The 18,644-nt window shown below is 38.9% G+C and overlaps 10 protein-coding genes and 1 non-coding gene across 11 annotated transcripts; 3 read left to right on the plus strand and 8 right to left on the minus strand.

Annotated features, from left to right (window-relative positions):
- Positions 1-72: 72 nt before the first annotated feature.
- On the minus strand, positions 73-145 carry Gasu_nc0078. The gene has a single exon. It is a non-coding gene; the product is annotated as a tRNA-Thr (tRNA).
- Positions 146-170: 25 nt separating this feature from the next.
- Positions 171-1,687, plus strand: Gasu_45330 (4-hydroxyphenylpyruvate dioxygenase). The gene is made up of 3 exons (XM_005704331.1): positions 171-566; positions 627-1,256; positions 1,314-1,687. Exons 1-3 carry the CDS (start codon positions 270-272, stop codon positions 1,530-1,532), a joined length of 1,146 nt encoding a protein of 381 aa, XP_005704388.1. The 5' UTR covers positions 171-269; the 3' UTR covers positions 1,533-1,687.
- Positions 1,688-1,755: 68 nt separating this feature from the next.
- Positions 1,756-3,240, minus strand: Gasu_45340 (uncharacterized protein). The gene is made up of 2 exons (XM_005704332.1): positions 2,885-3,240; positions 1,756-2,835 (listed from the first exon to the last, which is right to left on the minus strand). Exons 1-2 carry the CDS (start codon positions 3,125-3,127, stop codon positions 1,801-1,803), a joined length of 1,278 nt encoding a protein of 425 aa, XP_005704389.1. The 5' UTR covers positions 3,128-3,240; the 3' UTR covers positions 1,756-1,800.
- Positions 3,241-3,253: 13 nt separating this feature from the next.
- Positions 3,254-4,450, minus strand: Gasu_45350 (uncharacterized protein). Its single transcript, XM_005704333.1, has 2 exons — positions 3,855-4,450; positions 3,254-3,799 (listed from the first exon to the last, which is right to left on the minus strand). Exons 1-2 carry the CDS (start codon positions 4,287-4,289, stop codon positions 3,551-3,553), a joined length of 684 nt encoding a protein of 227 aa, XP_005704390.1. The 5' UTR covers positions 4,290-4,450; the 3' UTR covers positions 3,254-3,550.
- Positions 4,451-4,594: 144 nt separating this feature from the next.
- Positions 4,595-6,850, minus strand: Gasu_45360 (uncharacterized protein). Its single transcript, XM_005704334.1, has 4 exons — positions 6,583-6,850; positions 5,613-6,534; positions 5,491-5,562; positions 4,595-5,436 (listed from the first exon to the last, which is right to left on the minus strand). Exons 1-4 carry the CDS (start codon positions 6,811-6,813, stop codon positions 5,285-5,287), a joined length of 1,377 nt encoding a protein of 458 aa, XP_005704391.1. The 5' UTR covers positions 6,814-6,850; the 3' UTR covers positions 4,595-5,284.
- Positions 6,851-6,855: 5 nt separating this feature from the next.
- Positions 6,856-7,670, minus strand: Gasu_45370 (uncharacterized protein). Its single transcript, XM_005704335.1, has one exon. The coding sequence runs from the start codon at positions 7,663-7,665 to the stop codon at positions 6,892-6,894; it is 774 nt and encodes a 257-aa protein (XP_005704392.1). The 5' UTR covers positions 7,666-7,670; the 3' UTR covers positions 6,856-6,891.
- A 5-nt stretch (positions 7,671-7,675) lies between these two features.
- Gasu_45380 (3-deoxy-7-phosphoheptulonate synthase) lies at positions 7,676-9,340 on the minus strand. The gene has a single exon (XM_005704336.1). It carries the CDS (start codon positions 9,307-9,309, stop codon positions 7,741-7,743), a length of 1,569 nt encoding a protein of 522 aa, XP_005704393.1. The 5' UTR covers positions 9,310-9,340; the 3' UTR covers positions 7,676-7,740.
- A 360-nt stretch (positions 9,341-9,700) lies between these two features.
- On the plus strand, positions 9,701-11,881 carry Gasu_45390 (aspartyl protease). Its single transcript, XM_005704337.1, has 6 exons — positions 9,701-10,267; positions 10,317-10,652; positions 10,700-10,922; positions 10,982-11,003; positions 11,055-11,216; positions 11,285-11,881. The coding sequence occupies exons 1-6, from the start codon at positions 9,766-9,768 to the stop codon at positions 11,786-11,788; spliced, it is 1,749 nt and encodes a 582-aa protein (XP_005704394.1). The 5' UTR covers positions 9,701-9,765; the 3' UTR covers positions 11,789-11,881.
- A 10-nt stretch (positions 11,882-11,891) lies between these two features.
- On the minus strand, positions 11,892-13,220 carry Gasu_45400 (uncharacterized protein). The gene is made up of 2 exons (XM_005704338.1): positions 13,055-13,220; positions 11,892-13,007 (listed from the first exon to the last, which is right to left on the minus strand). The coding sequence occupies exons 1-2, from the start codon at positions 13,123-13,125 to the stop codon at positions 12,116-12,118; spliced, it is 963 nt and encodes a 320-aa protein (XP_005704395.1). The 5' UTR covers positions 13,126-13,220; the 3' UTR covers positions 11,892-12,115.
- An 850-nt stretch (positions 13,221-14,070) lies between these two features.
- Gasu_45410 (uncharacterized protein) lies at positions 14,071-15,821 on the plus strand. Its single transcript, XM_005704339.1, has 2 exons — positions 14,071-15,075; positions 15,125-15,821. The coding sequence occupies exons 1-2, from the start codon at positions 14,075-14,077 to the stop codon at positions 15,786-15,788; spliced, it is 1,665 nt and encodes a 554-aa protein (XP_005704396.1). The 5' UTR covers positions 14,071-14,074; the 3' UTR covers positions 15,789-15,821.
- Positions 15,822-15,827: 6 nt separating this feature from the next.
- Gasu_45420 (ABC transporter, subfamily B, ATP-binding & transmembrane domain) lies at positions 15,828-18,430 on the minus strand. Its single transcript, XM_005704340.1, has 2 exons — positions 16,624-18,430; positions 15,828-16,577 (listed from the first exon to the last, which is right to left on the minus strand). Exons 1-2 carry the CDS (start codon positions 18,409-18,411, stop codon positions 15,879-15,881), a joined length of 2,487 nt encoding a protein of 828 aa, XP_005704397.1. The 5' UTR covers positions 18,412-18,430; the 3' UTR covers positions 15,828-15,878.
- Between the last annotated feature and the right edge of the window lie 214 nt (positions 18,431-18,644).

Consider the following 18,644-nt stretch of genomic DNA (forward strand, 5'->3'; position numbering starts at 1 on the left):
ACTTGCAATAAAACAAAAATTGAGAATAGTCTTCCAGAAGTCGTATCTATCAACAAGCCCGATAATGAAACAAGCCGCCACCGAGATTTGAACTCGGGATCTTTGGTTTACAAGACCAACGCTTTAGCCACTAAGCCATGGCGGCAGTCACGAGAAGAAGCGAAAATTTCTTTTTGAGGGTTATACTTTTAACAATTGTCCAAGGAAGTGTCTTCTTGACAACACTGGAAATTTGAGTATCAATACATTTCTATTCGTCGGCTAGAAGGATGAGTAGCACAAACGGTACCGATAGTATGTTTATTGGCTCCATGTTCAGAGGCTTCGACCACGTTCACTTTTGGGTCGGTAACGCACTACAAGCTGCTTCTTTTTACATTACAAGGTTTGGTTTTGAGCCTTGCTGTTTCAAGAGTTTGGAGACCGGCAGTAGACAAGTTATGACACAAGTGGTCAAGCATGACAAAATAATGTTCGCTTTTTCTAGTTCTTTAGAACCAGTAGAACATGATATTGGGAAATTTGTACAAATGCACGGAGATGGTGTAAAGGACTTGGCTTTCGAGGTAAAACTTTTATTTTCTTAGGATGGCTTAGAGGTTCACTTAAGGTCTCACTTCTGTTAGGTTGATGACTGTGAGACAGCATTTCAGGAAGTCGTGAAACGAGGTGCTAAAGTTATTCAGAAACCTCAGAAATTATCGGATGAAAATGGAGAAGTTGTTGTAGCAACTATTTATGCAGGTTATGGAGATATGCACCACAGTTTGATAGAACGCAAAAACTACAAAGGGCCATTCTTACCTGGATACAAAGAGCTCACTGTTGACCCACTAGTTTCAGCTCTTCCGAGGCCTTCTCTTCAAGTAATTGATCATTGTGTCAGCAATCAGCCTGATGGTGAGATGGAACGTGTGGTTGAGTGGTACACCAGTACACTCGGATTTCATCGTTTCTGGTCAGTGGATGACAAGCAGATACATACAGAATATTCAGCTTTACGTTCCATCGTAGTAACTGACTCTAAAGAAAGAATCAAGATGCCAGTGAATGAACCTGCGCCTGGGAAGAAAAAGAGCCAAATTCAGGAGTTTGTCGATTATTATGGAGGTCCAGGCATTCAGCATATTGCGCTTCATACTATGGATATTATTGGTGCTATTACATCACTGCGTGAACGAGGTGTCAGTTTCATTTCAGTTCCGAAGACATACTATGAAGATTTGAAGAGTAGGCTTGCTAATGCATCTATAAAAGTAAGCAACAGTTTGTTTATCTCATTGATTTAGAAGCTTTACCACATATTCATTTAGGTCAAAGAAGACTTGGAGAAGATTGAGAAATTGGGCATCCTGGTTGACTTTGATGATCGAGGATATTTACTGCAAATCTTTACTCGGCCTCTTCAAGATCGTCCAACATTCTTCATCGAGATCATTCAGCGTCATAATCACGCTGGTTTCGGTGCTGGCAACTTTAAGAGTTTGTTTGAAGCTATTGAAAGGGATCAGGCCCTAAGAGGCAATCTGTAGGCTGTTGCTTTTCTATGTTGATTGATTTAATAAATATATATGTGTGTGCTGGATACTTGAATTTTTCGTAATCATAACTTTCTATTACCAGAATAACCACTGAGGCTCAATGCACCCGTTCCGTAGCCACTGAAAATATAGATCCATCGAAACTTTTCTCAACAGTGTTCCAACATGGAAAAAGTTTAACGACCCTATAGACGAAGAACTTGTCTTCGCTTTTTGACTGTCCAATTCAGAACAGGTCAATAAATAGCTTCTGATGACTTCAAATGATGCAGTTTTGGTCAATTCCTTCAACTACGAAATGTTTAACAAAAGAAAATTCTGATATACAATAAGAACCTACCAACTCATGGTCTTTCAGCAGAGACTGGAGCAGTTTCTCAGGAAAAGATGGTTGCGATGTTTCCGTGCTGCAAGTTTCGATATCAGTGACTGAATTCTGTACGTGAAAATCGTTCTGTCCGATTTCTTGAGACAAGCATTTATTGTCACTCTTTCCAAAGAACTTGGCCGCCTTGTCAAGAAATCCTGGGGCTGAGGTACCCCGCGAAGACCTTTGCTCGTTACTTCTCGTCTGTTTCTCATTCAATGCATAGGTGAATTCCTCAGTATTTTGCTTTCGAAAGAATGGCAATATGAATGAATTAGATTTTTCGTGCTTCTTAGTTGGACTGGTAGGACTCTCTACTGTATGACTATTTTCTTGAGTCTTCATGCCTGTCGTCAACTGTATATTATCCGCTCTATGAGAGCGTTCTATTTTAGCTACGGGATAGCCAGAACGTTTCTGAGTACTTTTTAACGCCAGAGGCACAGCAGTCGCAGTAATAGCAACTGCCAAGTCAATCATGAACTTTCGACCTTCATCGCTTAAAGCCATATCTAAAAGGGCCTTTACAACGGGAGGAAAGTCATCTGTTTGCTCCTTGTCTTTGTTATTTCCTCCCAGTTCGACTAGTCTATTATTTCCGTTCCTCCTTTTCTTTAATGCATATGCAGCTTCGCGGTCATATCTTTCAAAAACTGCACTTAAACCTTCTCTCACTGTAGTAGAGATAATCAAGGACACTAATTGTTCTCCACTTGGGGTTGTAAAGACTTCCAGTATCTTCACCAACGAAGCAAGTCTTTCACTGGGCCCTTTTGTGACGTTAGAATTCTTCTTTCTATTATCGTTTTCACGACTTATCAATTCCCGACAAACTCCTTGAGCTGCTCCTGAAGAAACATTTCGAAAGATAACAACAAACTCGGGGCTAGAAAATAGACGAAGTAGTCGAACAAAACTAGCAGGAACCTTGAAAATAGTTTATCAGTTCTGGAATAGTCAAAGTTGTCAAACTTACTTCTTCCGAGCCATTGCCTTGTAAGTAATTCTTCAGGTCGTTGGTAGCTTTCAAAAGACAGTCACTGCTATTGTTTATGGCGTGAGCTAGTTGTTGGATAGTATGCTGCCAATTGCGGAAGAAGTTTCCGATGCTTTTTCTGTTTCTATAGACTGCATAAAGTAACAAATACACGGGAATAAGCTTGACGTCTATATAAGTTTGCAACCACCTTTGTAAGCAACGATAACGTGGGTTCCTCATTTTCTACCAGTTTCTCGATCCGGATTCATCGAGAAATGCTTTGATTTCAAAGCTTCCAACAAATGGAAATATGAAGAGATTTCTTACAATGACTGTCTCTGTATGAAATTCTATTGTATATTATCCTGAGAATTTTTCAAATTTATGCAAGATTCTCTCTAGTTCTGAGGCTTCTTGATCTCACAAGTGCAACATAACAAACAACATGGAAGAAAATGAAGGGTGAAAAGCTTTGTGCAACTAAGTGGAAAGAAACACCAGATTTCTGAAACTCGCATGTCGATTAGGCACAACAAAAAAACTTGTAAAATATCAATTCACTTGTAAGCGAAGCCTTCTCACAGTCAATCAAAGTTGAACTATAGCCGCAGCTTTCAAGTTCACAGTAATTAGCAATACCTTTATCAGATACTTAGTAACTATTCAATCTTCCTCGTCTGGTGTCGCTTCTTTGGTCCAATCAGGATATAAGGACTTGTCTTGTTTCTCGTTTTCTTCCTCTGCCTTTCTTTTTAAAGTATCTGGGTCGAAACCAGGCCAAGGCTCAATCATATCACCACTGATATCCAACTCATATGGGTCACCATCCCAATACTGGAATTCCTCAGGACTAGGTAATTGAGAAGTAAGACTTACTTCAGGTTGCTTTAATAACGAACGCATAATATTATCCTGATCAAAGGTTACCGTTTAGTTTAGGATATTCGGAAGACAAATATGAACTTACCTTCAACATGGTCTGCTTTACCAATTCTACGATCATGGACTGACATTGTGCAGGAGTCATACTTTTCACTTCTTCGACATATCTGCGAAACAATAACTGTTGACTTAGTGTCAAACCTGTAGGAAAAGTGGACGGGAGGTTTTCCGGAACATCTTCAATAGAAGACATGTGCAAGAATCTTGATTGCGCAACTGCTTGACCGTTTGAACGAAAGCAACGTCTACTAATACAACAGAGGTTTTGGCGGAGTTGAAAATAACCATACATTGATCCATAATATGGGACAACACGTTTCTTCTCACTTTGCCCCCCATATCTTCCCAAGGATGGATAGCAATATGAAGATCGAAATCTGTTATTCAACGTTGCAAAACTATTACAACAAGTCCTGTAGTCTAGTTCACCTACTATATAAAAGGTTGACTGGCCTGCCATAAGAGGAAATCCTCACACAGCCAAAAATCTCCCACAAAGAGGAAAAGATATTCCAATGTACACTTGGCAATTTTAGTGCAATTAGGTTACCAATCACTACCAGGGAATCGAACACAACTAACTTGTACAAAATAAATTTCATGACTGTTCATTAGACAAATGGACTGTCCAGCAACGAAAGATAGACTTATTTTCCACTGGCAACTTGAGCCAAACGCTTTTGGAGTAGTAGAAGTAGAGGGAGAGAGAGAAGGAACGAAATCTGATGGTGGATTTCAAGCAATGTCTCAGAAATAAGAGTACAAATTAACATATTGAAATTTATAAAGATTTGGGAACCTCATGAAGATATATATTCAAACACTCAACTATCTCTCATTCTATTCCTATCGTTTTATTCCGACTTCTTCAAAGCTCAGTAACTCAAGTTTGCAGACATAAATTGTCTCACTATGGTAAATATCCACGCTTCGGAGGTAATTTGTGCCTATACTGGTTTGGTTTTGCACAACGAAGGGCTTCCTGTAATGACAACCAAAGAAGACACGGCTCTCAGTTCACTAGAACGAGATAATAAGGACGGGTTAAGTGTAGCTCAAATATACGTTGAACACTTTCAACTTGGTTGTCCAAACGATTCAAAAAGTAGACATATGAGTCGCCCTTGTTAGTTCGTCACCTTCACTAGCTAAAATTACTGCTATGACTATAGATTCAATTGCAAGTGCTGCTTCTGTTGAAGCTTCTAAAAAGTCAAGTAGCAAACAAGCTAGACAAGCTTTGGTTTCTACAGTGAAACCGCTGAATGATGTCGTTTCAAATGAGAAAGAAGAAAGGGAAGACAAAAACCTTGCCTTTGTTCAGTCAGGCAACTGGAATGACATAAATTGAGAATATTCCCACCAGCATTCAAGTTAACCATTTATTTGGAAGATAATAATATTATTACTCTTGTAAACGTACAGACACAAAACCCTCAATGCATGTCACATCTCTCACAAATCCAAAAATTGACTCGGTGGAAGCATTTGGAACTCCGTATAGTATGTGCCATTGGCTGTCATGCGCCAAGTTTCCATCCAACTCTCATTCTTTTGATTGTAACCCCATCGCCTTCCCTTTTTCACAAACAAAGTAGCTTCTCCCTCTTAAAATCAATTGTTGACATAATCATAACAGTTTCATAAGGCAATAGACGTACCTTTTATATCCAGATCCCGTTCCAACCACCACTCAGCCCACGCAGAACCATCATCATCCACTCCATATTTATCTAGCACATTAGCAATTCGTTTTATTTCTATATAAATCATCTCCACTTACCTCCAAAACGATAGGTTTTGTCTAAACTACAACCCCATCTTTCAGTCCACCAACCTCCATAATCGTTAGTCCTTACATCATGACCTGTCCACAGGTGTTGCTCTGGGACCTTCCATACAAGAGGAGGTTCCCATAGTGTCCTTCCCACATTTAACTTGCCTTGTACTGATAAAAAATCCGAACCAAGATGTTGGAACTTCTCGGTTGCTACTCCAACATTTTCGCTCTCAACCATTGAAGACGAATCTTTCTCTGAGACTGATTCGACCTGATTAGAGACATTTCTGTTTAGATTTTCACTTTCAGCAGAAACAGAAACATTTGTTCCGCTTCTATCACTATTTGAATAACAGGTTGGTTTTGCAACAAATACCCCATGATACATGGAATAATAGTCAGGTTCCACAGAGGCAGATGATGTATGATACGAACTAACATTATTCTCTTGTGTTTGGACTGCAGATATATTGTTTCCTGAAGATAGTTCATAAGCCCTATTTCTTGACTGTTCTAAAATACCACGGCCCTGTTCATACGATGATGAGTTGCGAATACGAGGTAGAGGAGGTAACTGTGAGCGAACATCAACAATCTTTCGCTTTGAATAGTCCTCGGCCAACTTTTCCAAAGTTCTTCGAGAAACACGTGATGAGCCAGTACTATTCATTTTGGTTGCGTTCTCCACCAGTTCCTTTCTACTCTCACCTGTAAGATGCAAAGCTTCTGACAACTTGGACTGATGGCACCAGCTGTTCTTCTGACTGTCTGAGAACACTCGTGAAGCAGAGTCACTTGTCAGTGCCTCGTCCAATTCTTCTTCGACTTCTTTGATGGTGGCCAAGTCGCTCTGTGAAAAACTCCTGCTTAAACTCCTTTCTTGTCTATGTCGCAAATATTCCAAGGCACCTCGACCCAGACGAACCTAAAACGTGGTTTGAATGACAAAGTTGGTAGTTTAGCGTGTACGAACCTTTTTCCCTTCCAAAGCATCCTGTTTCAACAACAAGAAAAGAGGGCAACTGTGTGTTCTTCTCAAGCCATGGCTACTTTGGTTTGCGACACTGTCTAAGTTTCCTTTGTTTAATTTATTTGATTTTTTCATTTGGTTTCTGGTGTCATGGTCCTCAAACACATTCCTTGCTCCATTTTTCCAGGCAGAGTATCTTGTTTCTACAAGAACACTTTCTGAAGCATCCGACATTTTCGCTTACTAGCCTTGGGTTGTGAGCCACCCAAAATGCCCCCCAAATTGTGCACCCCTCAACAACCAAAAGATATTTCAGCTCAACAAGTGATGGAGATGACGATTTTGCGTGTGATGTAGTAACAGTGAGGATTCCACCTTATCACAAGCCGTTTCTACAACTTGTGAGAGATTGTCAACAGCTGCTGTGAAATCCTCCAATTGCTTAGATAGCCAATGCACGTTCCGTTCCGCACTTTCTAATATAACCACAGCTTCCCTCACATTTTCTAACGTGGATGATGAAGAAACAGAACTTGTCATATTGTCATCCTGTATAGTTTTCACATTCTCCCATACTAGTCGTTTGAAGTGTCCTATTCGCTCTTCTGTTACACAAAGCTGTTCTTGAATATCCAATTTGCGGACTTGACTCGAAGAATCGACTCCTGGTAGTTGACCCCTATGAGTCAAAGAATGAATACTTGTGACCCAGTCCCCCTTAGAGACATCCTCCACGGACCGTTGCTTCTGCTTTCGTCTTTTACTTTCACGTTTCTTCCGTAGTCTCTCTCTCTCCCTTGCTCTTCTAGTGTCTACATATTGAGGGTCCGAAATCTTTTTCTTTTCTATAAAGTTGCACCAAGCCAAATTTTTAGCTTTCTTTGTGTTTTTATAATTTCTGGAGGTCTCTTGAGCAGGAACAAAATATTTTTGAAACTCATTTTGTAGTTCGTCTTGTTCTTCCAACTCTGAAAGGTAAGACTTGTCTTCAAAGTCTCGCTCTATAACGTCGTTGATGGATATCTCTGCATTTGGTTCGATAGCGTATCTTCTCTCCAAACAATGGTTACTATGCCTAGGAATCATGTTCCAAAAGATACACTCTCATTGCCCAACTCAAAGTCTTTTTATTCGTTCGAAAAATGGGAAAATGAAATATCATCAGCTGTGTTGTCGTTGTCTCTTCAATATCTCTGCAATTTCAAACGCAAGTTCCAAACTTTGTGAAAGATTGAGACGCGGATCACACAATGACTCATATCTCTCAGATAAAGACTCCGCTTTTAAATCTACCATACCTCCTACACACTCGGTCACTTCCTTACCAGTCATCTCAAAGTGAACACCGCCTGCTCGAGTACCTTCTGCTCGATGGACAGCAAAAAAGTCTCGAACTTCTTCTAAAATATGATTCCAAGACCTCGTCTTCACTCCAGAACTTGTCTTGTAAGTATTCCCGTGCATGGCATCTGTTATCCATACCACATTTTTCCCTTCCTTCTTCAGTGCTCGAACCAAATACGGTAACTTGGAAGCTAAATTCTTCGATCCCATCCTCGTTATTAATGTAAGTCTTCCCATTTCATTTCTTGGATTCAAAATATCACAAAGACACAAAAGTTCATCAACTTTCATTCCAGATCCCACTTTCACTCCAATTGGATTAGCTACTCCTCTTGCAAACTCAACATGTGCTCCATCCAAATCCCTCGTTCTCTCACCAATCCAAATAAAAGCTCCAGAAGTGGCATACATATCGCCTGTTAAAGGGTCTTTTCTACATAAAGCTTCTTCATAGGGTAACAATAAGGCTTCGTGAGAGGTAAATACTTCAGTGGAGTAAATAATAGGATCCTGCACACTCACTCCACATGTTTCCCAAAAACGAACTGCTTCTTCAATTCTTTCAGCAGTATCCAAATAAGCCCTACCTTTTTCCGTGTTGGAAGCCCAATCCATTCCCCAAGACTTTACATTTCGAAGATCTGCAAATCCTCCAGAAGCCAATGCCCTCACAAGGTTAGTGGTCCCTGCAGAGTGCTGATATGCAGCTAACATTCTACGAGGATCAGGAATCCTACTAACCAAATCAAAAGGAGCGCCATTCACGATATCTCCACGATAACAAGGTAATCTTTGGCCATCTCGTTCTTCCCAATCTTCACTTCGAGGCTTTGCAAACTGGCCGCCAATTCGTCCAATTTTTACAACGGGTTCTAAACTGCCCCACATGAGAATCATTGCCATCTTAAACAAAGCGCGCACGGTATCTCGAACTCCATCAGTGCTCTCTTCTAAAGATTCTGCACAATCGCCTCCCTGTAACACAAACCCTCTTCCTCTGCATACTTCACTTAATCTAAAACGTAGCAATTTTGCTTCTTCTGCTTGTACCAAAGGTGGTAAGTGCTTGATGTGGGAAACTATCTTTTCCACTGCATCTTGATCGGGATATATTGGTTGTTGCTTTGCAGGTTTCTTTCTCCAAGAAGACACTGACCAATCTTTCGGAGTCAAAGGTTGCTTCTGCTTTACATCCACGACTTTTCCTGAACAGTTGGGAGAAGCTACTCCGTTTTCCACAATACACTGTAGGGAAGAAAGTCTTCTAGTTGGTTGTAACGACAAGTATTTCCTCTTTCCACGGACAATTTTGAACTTGTTATTTTTTGTGTATTCTACTTTATCTGTTACGAAGCCAACGGTATTTATCTTTTCCATTTCTTTCATCGGCCGCCTCAAATCCAATGGAATGGAATGGAAGGATGGATAATTAAGGAGGCTTTAGTAACACAACTCGAAACAAGTTTTGAGTTCCCTCCTATTGTATATTGCTCCATCTTTGAATACTGTTCAAATTCACAAACTGTCAAATAATCAACTGCTTAATGAGAAGAAACTGATGGACCTCTTTATGAAACTATTTTCTTTTCATTTGATGACAACTCATGCTTGAATGAGTCTAACTTGTATAGATGGAATATGCTCTACTGAAACTTTTCCCAGTTTAAACTTTAAAAGCACCTCACTCGAAACATCTCAACCCAGATGTGGATATCCAAAGAGCAATGAAGATGCCCAGAAAGGAAAGGAAGTCCGTGGAATTATAATGCATTTCTGGAAAAATTGCTCTGATCAAAGATCATAGCCGTATTTGTGAATTTCGTTGGTTGGTTGTAAGGTTTAATGAAAACGCTGTCTAGGAAAAAAGTAGAACAGAATGAATCTATGTCTTGGGTGTCCTTGGCAACTCATATGTTAAGGCTACTACCGGGTATTTTTCTATTTTTGGTTCTATGTTGCCCGTCTGGGGGACAAACTTCACGAACCAACAACTGCTACAACACTCTCAGGCAACGAACATTGATACAAATGGGAAACGAATTATTTTTAGAGCCACGACAAAACGTTGTCCGGAAACAAATGGATAACGATGAAATACTTGTCATTCCTTTGGCCTACCGTGTGCCTCTTGGAAGGCAAGACATATTGAGAAATATCTTCACTAGTGAAAGTAGAAAAAGACACTTGCTTGGAAACAACAGAGAGAATTTGTTTCGGCAACTGGAACAACGGGTTATTCAAAAGAACAATGACTGGGAAGATTCGCCGCGGTTTCAAACTGAAGAGAGCGGCATCGGAGTAAAGAGATACTTTGAACAAGTGGTTTTGGGAAATGTGGTCAACAGTGAGTTGAAGACTTTGTTTATTTTTCAATAACTAAGCTATTCTTTTAGTGGCGGAATATTATGTATCCTTACAAGTCAATGGAGAGAGTTTTTATGTCCAACTGGACACCGGAAGCTCCAATCTATTGATTTCCACTACCAACTGCAGTCACTGCCAAGCGAATAAGAAACTTCAACTGAATGGATTGACTTCTGTTTCTTGCAGTTCAAGTGACTGCTGTCAGCAATCCTCATCCTGTTGTTCTAAACAAGATCCATCTTTGTGTGGAGTACTGGTAGAATATGGAAGTGGCTTTGCCTCAGGAGCACTAGTAAAGGGCACAGTTACCATCTCGAATATTTCTGTCTATACAACATTTGGAGGAATTCTAAACTCTTCTTCTGGTAAGTTGACTGAATATCATGCAGTATTTTGGTAAACTATTTTTTAGATTTCGAGCCTACTTCAGTTAGTGGTATTCTTGGTATGGCTTCTAGTCAGTTAGCCTGCAATCCTACTTGTGTTACTCCCCTATTCGATGCGATTGTACAGCAGAAATCAATTGCCAATGTCTTTTCTGTTCTTCTCAATCCTGACAATGGTGTTTTGGTTCTTGGAGGTGTCGATGGAAATTTCAGTAATGGGAGCATATCTTATACAGATATGCCATCCAGGTAAGGTCATTCCATAGGTTTTTGTTTGATGAAATTAAAATTGAAATGTGGTTGAAAAGTGATCCTGGTTATTATGAAGTGGTAAGTAGCTACGATTTCCATGATATTATATTACCGACTAATATTATAAAGACAGTGAGTAGTGTTTCAGTAGATGGGGACGATGTATACCAAACGAGTTTCACAGCAGTTGTAGATACTGGAACTACCTTGGTTTATTTACCAGAAACTTGTTACAATGATCTAGTCAAGTACTTTCAATCCCACTATAATAACTCCTTTTGGGACAGTTTGGTGAGAAGAGTAATCTATCTATAATATTCATCATTGCTAATGGATATGATTGTTGTTATATACTATAGGGAGCTTTGCTTGGTTCTTTGTCCTCTAGTTATATCTCTAGTCTCCCTAATGTCGATATTCAATTATCTGGTAGTGTAAAAGTATCCATTCCTCCTGATAGTTATTTGGTATCTGTTGGAGATGGAAACTACATGTTTGGTATTCAGTCGTCCGGAGGTTCTTCATCCATTCTAGGTGATGTCTTGTTACAAAATTATTATACCGTTTTTGATCGTGTCAATTCTCGCATTGGTTTTGGACCTGCAGTAGATGTGAAAAGTGTCAACTTGAGTAATGTGCCTGGAGTTGGTAATATTTCTATTCCAAGTCCAAGTACAAGTCCTACGTTACCTACTTATGGTATTGTATTGATAGTCGTTGCTGGCGTCTTAGGAGCGATACTTTTGTCGATGGCTGTATTCTTATTGGTTCGTCGACGTCGAAAGAGTATAATTCCACGTACAAACGTATGGTCTTCACAACCCTATGGTGTGTATGGCGATTCTTATTACTACTACCGTTGAATAGTTTTTTGTCTATTTCAATTTGTTGTATAGTCAGTTGGAATATTCCATACAAAATAAATATGAACAATAAGAATTGATACTCATTTGTTGGATGAATTCTTATATAGATATTGCCTTTATTCTTGATGGATAACTGCAGATTATCACACTATTATTATTGAAGAGTTATCATTTTGAATGGATACTCTTAGAAGTATCAAGTGACAGTATTCGGATATAAACTTGAGAATGACTTGGAAACACTACTTTGTAGGAGCCATACGCTAACCGCATGTTATTGTTGTTATCATCTCGCAAATGTCGAGACATTGGTTCATTTTGGTTTCACTTCTTTTCGTCATTTGCTTTCAGGATATCTTGAATATGCTGTTCACGCAAAGAACTTCTATCTTTGTGTCTTCCTCTTTTCATCGGGTGAAGCGCATTTGTCCATGCATTTCGAGATATAAATAGAATCAGCCAGTTGATTATATGTCCCATAACTTGCTTACTACCCACCGGATAGCCATATACAGGAAATGGCCAAAAAAGAGTACAGAAAAATAACAAATTGGGTGATAATAGAGCAAGTATTCCTAAAATGAGTAAAACATGTCTTCCTGCTATGAAATATTCCCATAATACAGTTTCCATTAAAGCATGACTCAAGCAACCCAAACCAAGGCCATAAAGTATTTGTCTCAAAGAATGATATCCATGAAAGAAAGTACGATAAACAGTAACTATACTGCCAATAATAAACGTATACAAAAACAACTTGGATATATAGTTTTCTAATATCCACAACAGGGTTGCTTTCAACTGCTTTCCTCTTCTCGAGTCCCTCCAATAAAGTTGTTTGACTTGGAATAGACTAGTCAAACTTAGGAAACAAAAAGTAAAGTAACAATAATGACCGCTAATACTATTTGGCTGACCTATGAAACGTCCAAAACTACAAGTTGCATCATCAAGCCAACCTTTCACTAGCAAGAGAAACCAATATGTCAAGTGAAACCATAAACTAACAAACGATACCAAAAATATTGCTGCACCCTTTTTAGGAGAAGTGAAAATGAATAAAACGAGCAGCATCCATAACGTTGCTACCGTAAAATTGTGAAGTAAACTATCTCGGATAGGAATAACAAAACTATTCACTGGAGGAAGCTTCTCTACAGCCCTATCCACTACACACAAGTCCAACCAATCTCCGTAAGAACTAACCAGTAAAAGCCTATATCCTCGTTACGCAAACACGTAAAAGGATTACGCAAGTCTCACCTTGCCGTCACTAGAGCTGCCAATGACAAATAAACACCCCGTTTTCTAACAAGTGTACGAAAATATGACATTTTCAATCCGAAGCTGTTAAAACCCAATCAAGAAATCCACATAAAGTCTTACAGATTTTGATGCCAAGAACAAATTCTTTCAAGTGTCGATAATTTGTAGAAACATTGCCATGAAGACAGTATAGAAAGGACTTGGACTAAACAATAAATTACGCTTTAGCAGAATTTTGGAAGAACCTCAGTTGAATGATATCAATAGTACAAACATTATTTTTTGATTCTCTTTTCTAAACATCATTCTCTCATCTTTATAATAACTCTTATTCCCTTAGACTGAAGACATATTTATGTATCCAGGAAAAGTAGAGAATACGTGGTCAGTCAGTCTTATATTGTCATTCATTATTGAGTGTTGTTTCATGAGAAAAAGAGGTTTTGTTCCAAACCAATAACTTGAAGATTTTCATTTACATTTGAAAAGATGCTCATGCTTCAACTCCTTCTTACTGAGTTAACTCATGGCTATATCTCTGTATTCTATGGATGATTCCAGTGTGCTGTAAAGCTATGGTTGTTGGATATACAAATCACTTAAAAGAAACATGACAACTCCTTCTATAAATATATATACTGAACACTATCCAAAGGGATATGATGTTCTTAAAAAGGTATTGAAAAGAAATGTTTCCCTTACAGCTAATAACTAAACTGGAGAATTTGACTGTTCTTAGAATACAATAGAGACTCGTAAGGCAATGAACCATTTCGGTCCAGTAGAAGAGGGATTGGACTGCTGAGATGATACACTTTGATTGGTTTTGAAAAGGGAGAAATTTCCTTTGTCGTTATTCCTGTGAAACGACACAAAAACCCCCAAAAGCCACTGGAGACAAAAGTTGAGCTGTTCTGGACCCTAGTGATAGTACTGGTTTCACGCACAGGGATTATTTGGATCCTTTTAGTTTCCTGGTCAAACGAGAAAGAGTTTCTACTAAGAGTATGCTTGCAGATGGACTATGCAGTGACACCGATAGTGAACAACGAAAGCGACCGCAGTGCTAGTACAACTCCAAAGAACTCTGCAACAAGAATGCTGGAAAGATTTGACGAACCATACGAAGATGTAATATCTTCTTTCTGGGATTGGCATATTGTTCGTAGAATACTTCACTTAGGAAGTGGACTTTTTGGGTTTGAAGTCCCAAGTTCTACACAGGAAAATGTTGAGACACATAAAGTGTCGGAAAATAGAAAGTACAAATACAGAAAGGCTAAAAGTGAACAAGTTGATATGGGGCAGGTGGAGAGGGAAGAAGGGAATGTTTCGGAGCTCGGCTCAACTTTGACCAACACAAATGTGGGAAAAAGTGATAGGTTAGAAGGAAATGGGGTGCATATTGAAGCTACTTCAGTTATTCCTATTCAAGTGACTAAATCACGTGGACATCGTTCCTATTCACTTCCAACAAACGTTGCAGATTTGACACAGGGCAACGCAACACAATCGTTTTGGACTTTTTGGAAGCGAAAACATCGTTGCCTTAGCTGTGTGAAGAGGATACAAGGTGCTCAGGATATTCCAAAGAATTTGTTGAACATAGCAGTAACACAAGACGATGAAGTGATAACTACTCAAATGCGTAAAGTAAAAGCAATGAATGCAATTCAATCGACTCGTTCAGATACTTTACCACAGACAAATGAGTCTAGTGATGTTGCTTTGATGACAACTGAAGAAGATACAAATGACTTTGACTATCTTTCAACTTATTCACAGCGTGGAATCACTCTATTTTTGCTGGATTGGGATGATACGTTATTTGCGTCGACATTTTTAGCATCTTTTGACAGCGTGGAATTGCTATCAGAGGAAGAAAGAGATCATTTGAGTAAGTTGGAGTTGATAGTAACTCTTTTTTTAAAAGCTTTGAATGCTCGTGGCCATATTGCTATTGTGACGAATGCAGATGCATATTGGGTGGAAATGACATGTCAACGTTTTATGCCAAAGTATGTTTACATAGTTTTCATTTTTATGGGACTGTTGATTCTCTTTTAGGGTTTATTCTTATATACAAGAATTTCAGGTGCTAGTTATAAGTGCACGAAATTTATTTGGAAGTGATTCACGAGCACCTATTTCCAGTTGTCCTTCTGATTGGAAGGCTGCAGCTTTTTTGAAGCTTATGATATACTTTTTCTCTTCAACAGCTACTGAGAAAAAGGAAATCTTGCAACTGAGTCAATTAACTTGTGAGGATTCAGAACAAACAGATATGCTATGCAATGTCTCTAAAGAAGGAAAACCTCCACTTTATATCAAGTATAGTCTTTCTCGCTTTTGTGCTCATCGGAATTGGACAAAAGCTATCCATGCTTTGGATGTATTTCATCGAAGGAAGAATAAGAAGATGGAAAAGCAGTCCTCGAGCGTAGTTATATCTCAAGTTTATACAGACAACTGGAAATTTGAAAAGGCTGTGTTGGTAGACAAGGATTCCTTTGCTTGTCATCATATTATTGTTATGGGCGATGCTTGCTTTGAACACAATGCAGTGAATACATTGCGGGCACAATATCCACAAGCACACTTTAAGTTTATTCAGTTTATTTCTGAACCCACAATAACAGACTTGTCTCAACAACTCAAGTCTGTTTACGGTGCTTTGGATGAAATTGGAAACTTTGCCGGTAATTTGGATGTGAGGCTTAAACCTCAGTGAAAGATAATCTCATAGAGAGAAAGATATTTCTTTCTTGATTTCCTTTTTCTTGTATTTATGTTGTATGAAACTGGACAATACTAAAGTTTCTTATCGATTGTTATTCTCTGAAATGTGAGTTTCATCTGTTGATTGCACAGAATGATCACCTTGGTAACCAATATTTCTATAATGATCAGTTGATGGTGATTTGTTCTGATTTCCGTTCATCTCAGAATTCCAAAGATTCTTTTCTTCACATTTTGAATAGTAACCATTCCTGGAATACGAATATTCGTGTTCTTCACAAGTTTCTGTACTATTAGGCATTTCCTTATCTCGTAGTTGACGTGACCACATATGTGCATAAGCACTATCAGGATCTTCTAAAAGTTCCATATGTGTCCCTCTTTCCACAATCTGACCTTCTCTCAACACCAATATTTCATCGGCGTCTACAACGGTAGAAAGTCGATGAGCAACCACTATGCATGTTCTATTTTGTCCCAGTTGTTTCAATGCTTGCGTAATTTCTTGTTCCGTTTTGCTATCCAAAGCAGAAGTGGCTTCATCACACAATAAAATAGTTGGATTCTTTAATAAACAGCGAGCAATAGCCACTCTTTGTCGTTCTCCACCAGACAGTCTTGCTCCACGTTCTCCAACCACCGTTTGATAACCATCAGGCATCTTCATTATAGTATCGTGAATTTGTGCCAATTTGGCAGCTTGCTCTACCTGTTCTCTAGTCGAGTCAATCTTTCCATATGCAATATTGAAATATATGGTATCATTGAATAGCAAAGTATCCTAAAATGAATCAATCTCAGCTAAGAACGACTGCAAGATTATATACCTGAGGAATCATTCCTATGCAGCTTCTTAATGACTTTTGTGATATTTGACGAATGTCTTGGTCATCAACCATAATACGACCATTAGTTGGTTCATATAAACGATACAGCAGCCTCAAAGAGGTGCTCTTCCCTGAACCACTTTCGCCAACGATTGCCAAAGTTTTTCCACTAGGAACACTAAAAGAAATGTTCTTTAATAGTGGTCTGGTTTCTTGCACAGTACTATTTTCCAAAGGATATGCAAATGATACATTTTCAAATGTCACCGTTCCACCTTGCAGTACAATATCGTGTGCGTCTTCCTTATCCGATATCTTAGGTCGACGGTTGAATAGTTCCAGTAAATTTTCCATATCAATCAAACTCTGTTTCAATTCACGATATTGCCAACCAATAAAATTCAAAGGTACCCATAATTGTTGTAACATTGTGTGAACCATCATCACATCGCCGACAGATAAAAGTCCTCTAAAGCAAAGAGAACAAGAAAGAACAAGTGCTACTGAAAGTCCCACACAAAATATGGCTCCTTGTCCAGCATTCAGAGAAGCCAACAACTTTTCATTGAATACAGAGGCTTCTTCAAATGCCGACAAACAAATATCATATCTCAACAATTCAAAATCCTCATTATTGAAAATCTTTACAGTCTCAGCACTAAATAGGGATTCGGATAATTTTGCTGAGCCTTCATTGTCTACTGCATTCATGAGTCTTCTTACTCGGGCCATCTGATTGTTAATATGAACAGTATACCAAACATATAAAAGAAAGCATAGGATAGTCACTGCAGCTAAATGCCAAGTGAAACGAAACGAAAGTATGCTACATACGAGACCCAACTCAAATAAGGAGGGCACAAAGCTAAAGATGAGAGCTCTCAAAATCATAGTAATAGACTTTGTCCCACGATCGACAATACGAGTGGTTGCTCCTGTGCGTGAGTTATTGTGAAAGGAAAGATCCAACGAGTGAAGATAAGCAAAAGCTGCGCGAGTAATTCTTCGTCCAACTCCCAAACCAACTCGTGCAAAGAGTGCATTGCGTAGTTCATGAGTTCCAATAGCTGAAATACGAGCTATTCCATGACCTATCAATAACCACATAACCAGAGATACAGAACGAGTCGACGACATCGATGACTGAAAGGACTTTGTCAAACTATCGACTGCCAGCTTTAAAATGAAAGGAACCACTATATTTAGCAATTTGCTCAAAAACATGAGCACTAGTGCCAAATACAATCTCCACTCTAGACTTTTATCTGCAACAAGTACTTCTCGAACAAAAATCCAACAGGCACGCAGTGTTTTACTGGCTCTAGCAGCCTTTAAGTTATCCAGTTCTCTTCCTGCTGCTCGTGCTCCGTCTGGATTCTCCGCGTCAAGTGCTTTCACATTTATCTTTTCGTGAAGACTGGGTGGAAGAGCGTTGATGGTTTCATTTTCACTGTATTCGATATTTCGCTTCAGTTCTCTAAGCACTATAGGCTGACTCTCGAACGACACAGCTTCCGCATCTCTCCATTCACTTGCTCCTGAAGCCAGAAGTATCCAATCTAGTCTGTTCTTGTATTTTCTTGCAGGTCTTTTCTTTTTTGATATGCCAAGGAAATCTGAATCAAACTCAACCCATCTTTTCTGCCAACAACTCAAACAAACGTTATTGTTGATTTTGGGAAAGCGGTGGGAAACCCTAACTGCTGGAATAAACTCTGCCAAATAAGCTGTACTTAAACGTTGACTGGTGAATATTCGTGACGTACTGGAGACAGTAGCAGTCCTCATTGTCCTCAGAAGTAAATGCTTCACGAAGAGAGGAATGAATGAATGGATGGCCATGTGTAAAAGAGACTACTTCTACACTTTGAACACAGTTACAATGAAAAGTATCGAAGCTTGGATTTATAATATACATATGAGTATGAATAACAATTATAGAGTTGTGTCTACAAAAGCACATTTCCTATAAGATTCTTCAAATCTATTCTTTTCTAAACAACAATAGGAAAAGGGACTCC

The sequence above is a fragment of the Galdieria sulphuraria genome (assembly GCF_000341285.1).
Source record: "Galdieria sulphuraria unplaced genomic scaffold scaf_42, whole genome shotgun sequence".
Taxonomy (NCBI): domain Eukaryota; phylum Rhodophyta; class Bangiophyceae; order Galdieriales; family Galdieriaceae; genus Galdieria; species Galdieria sulphuraria.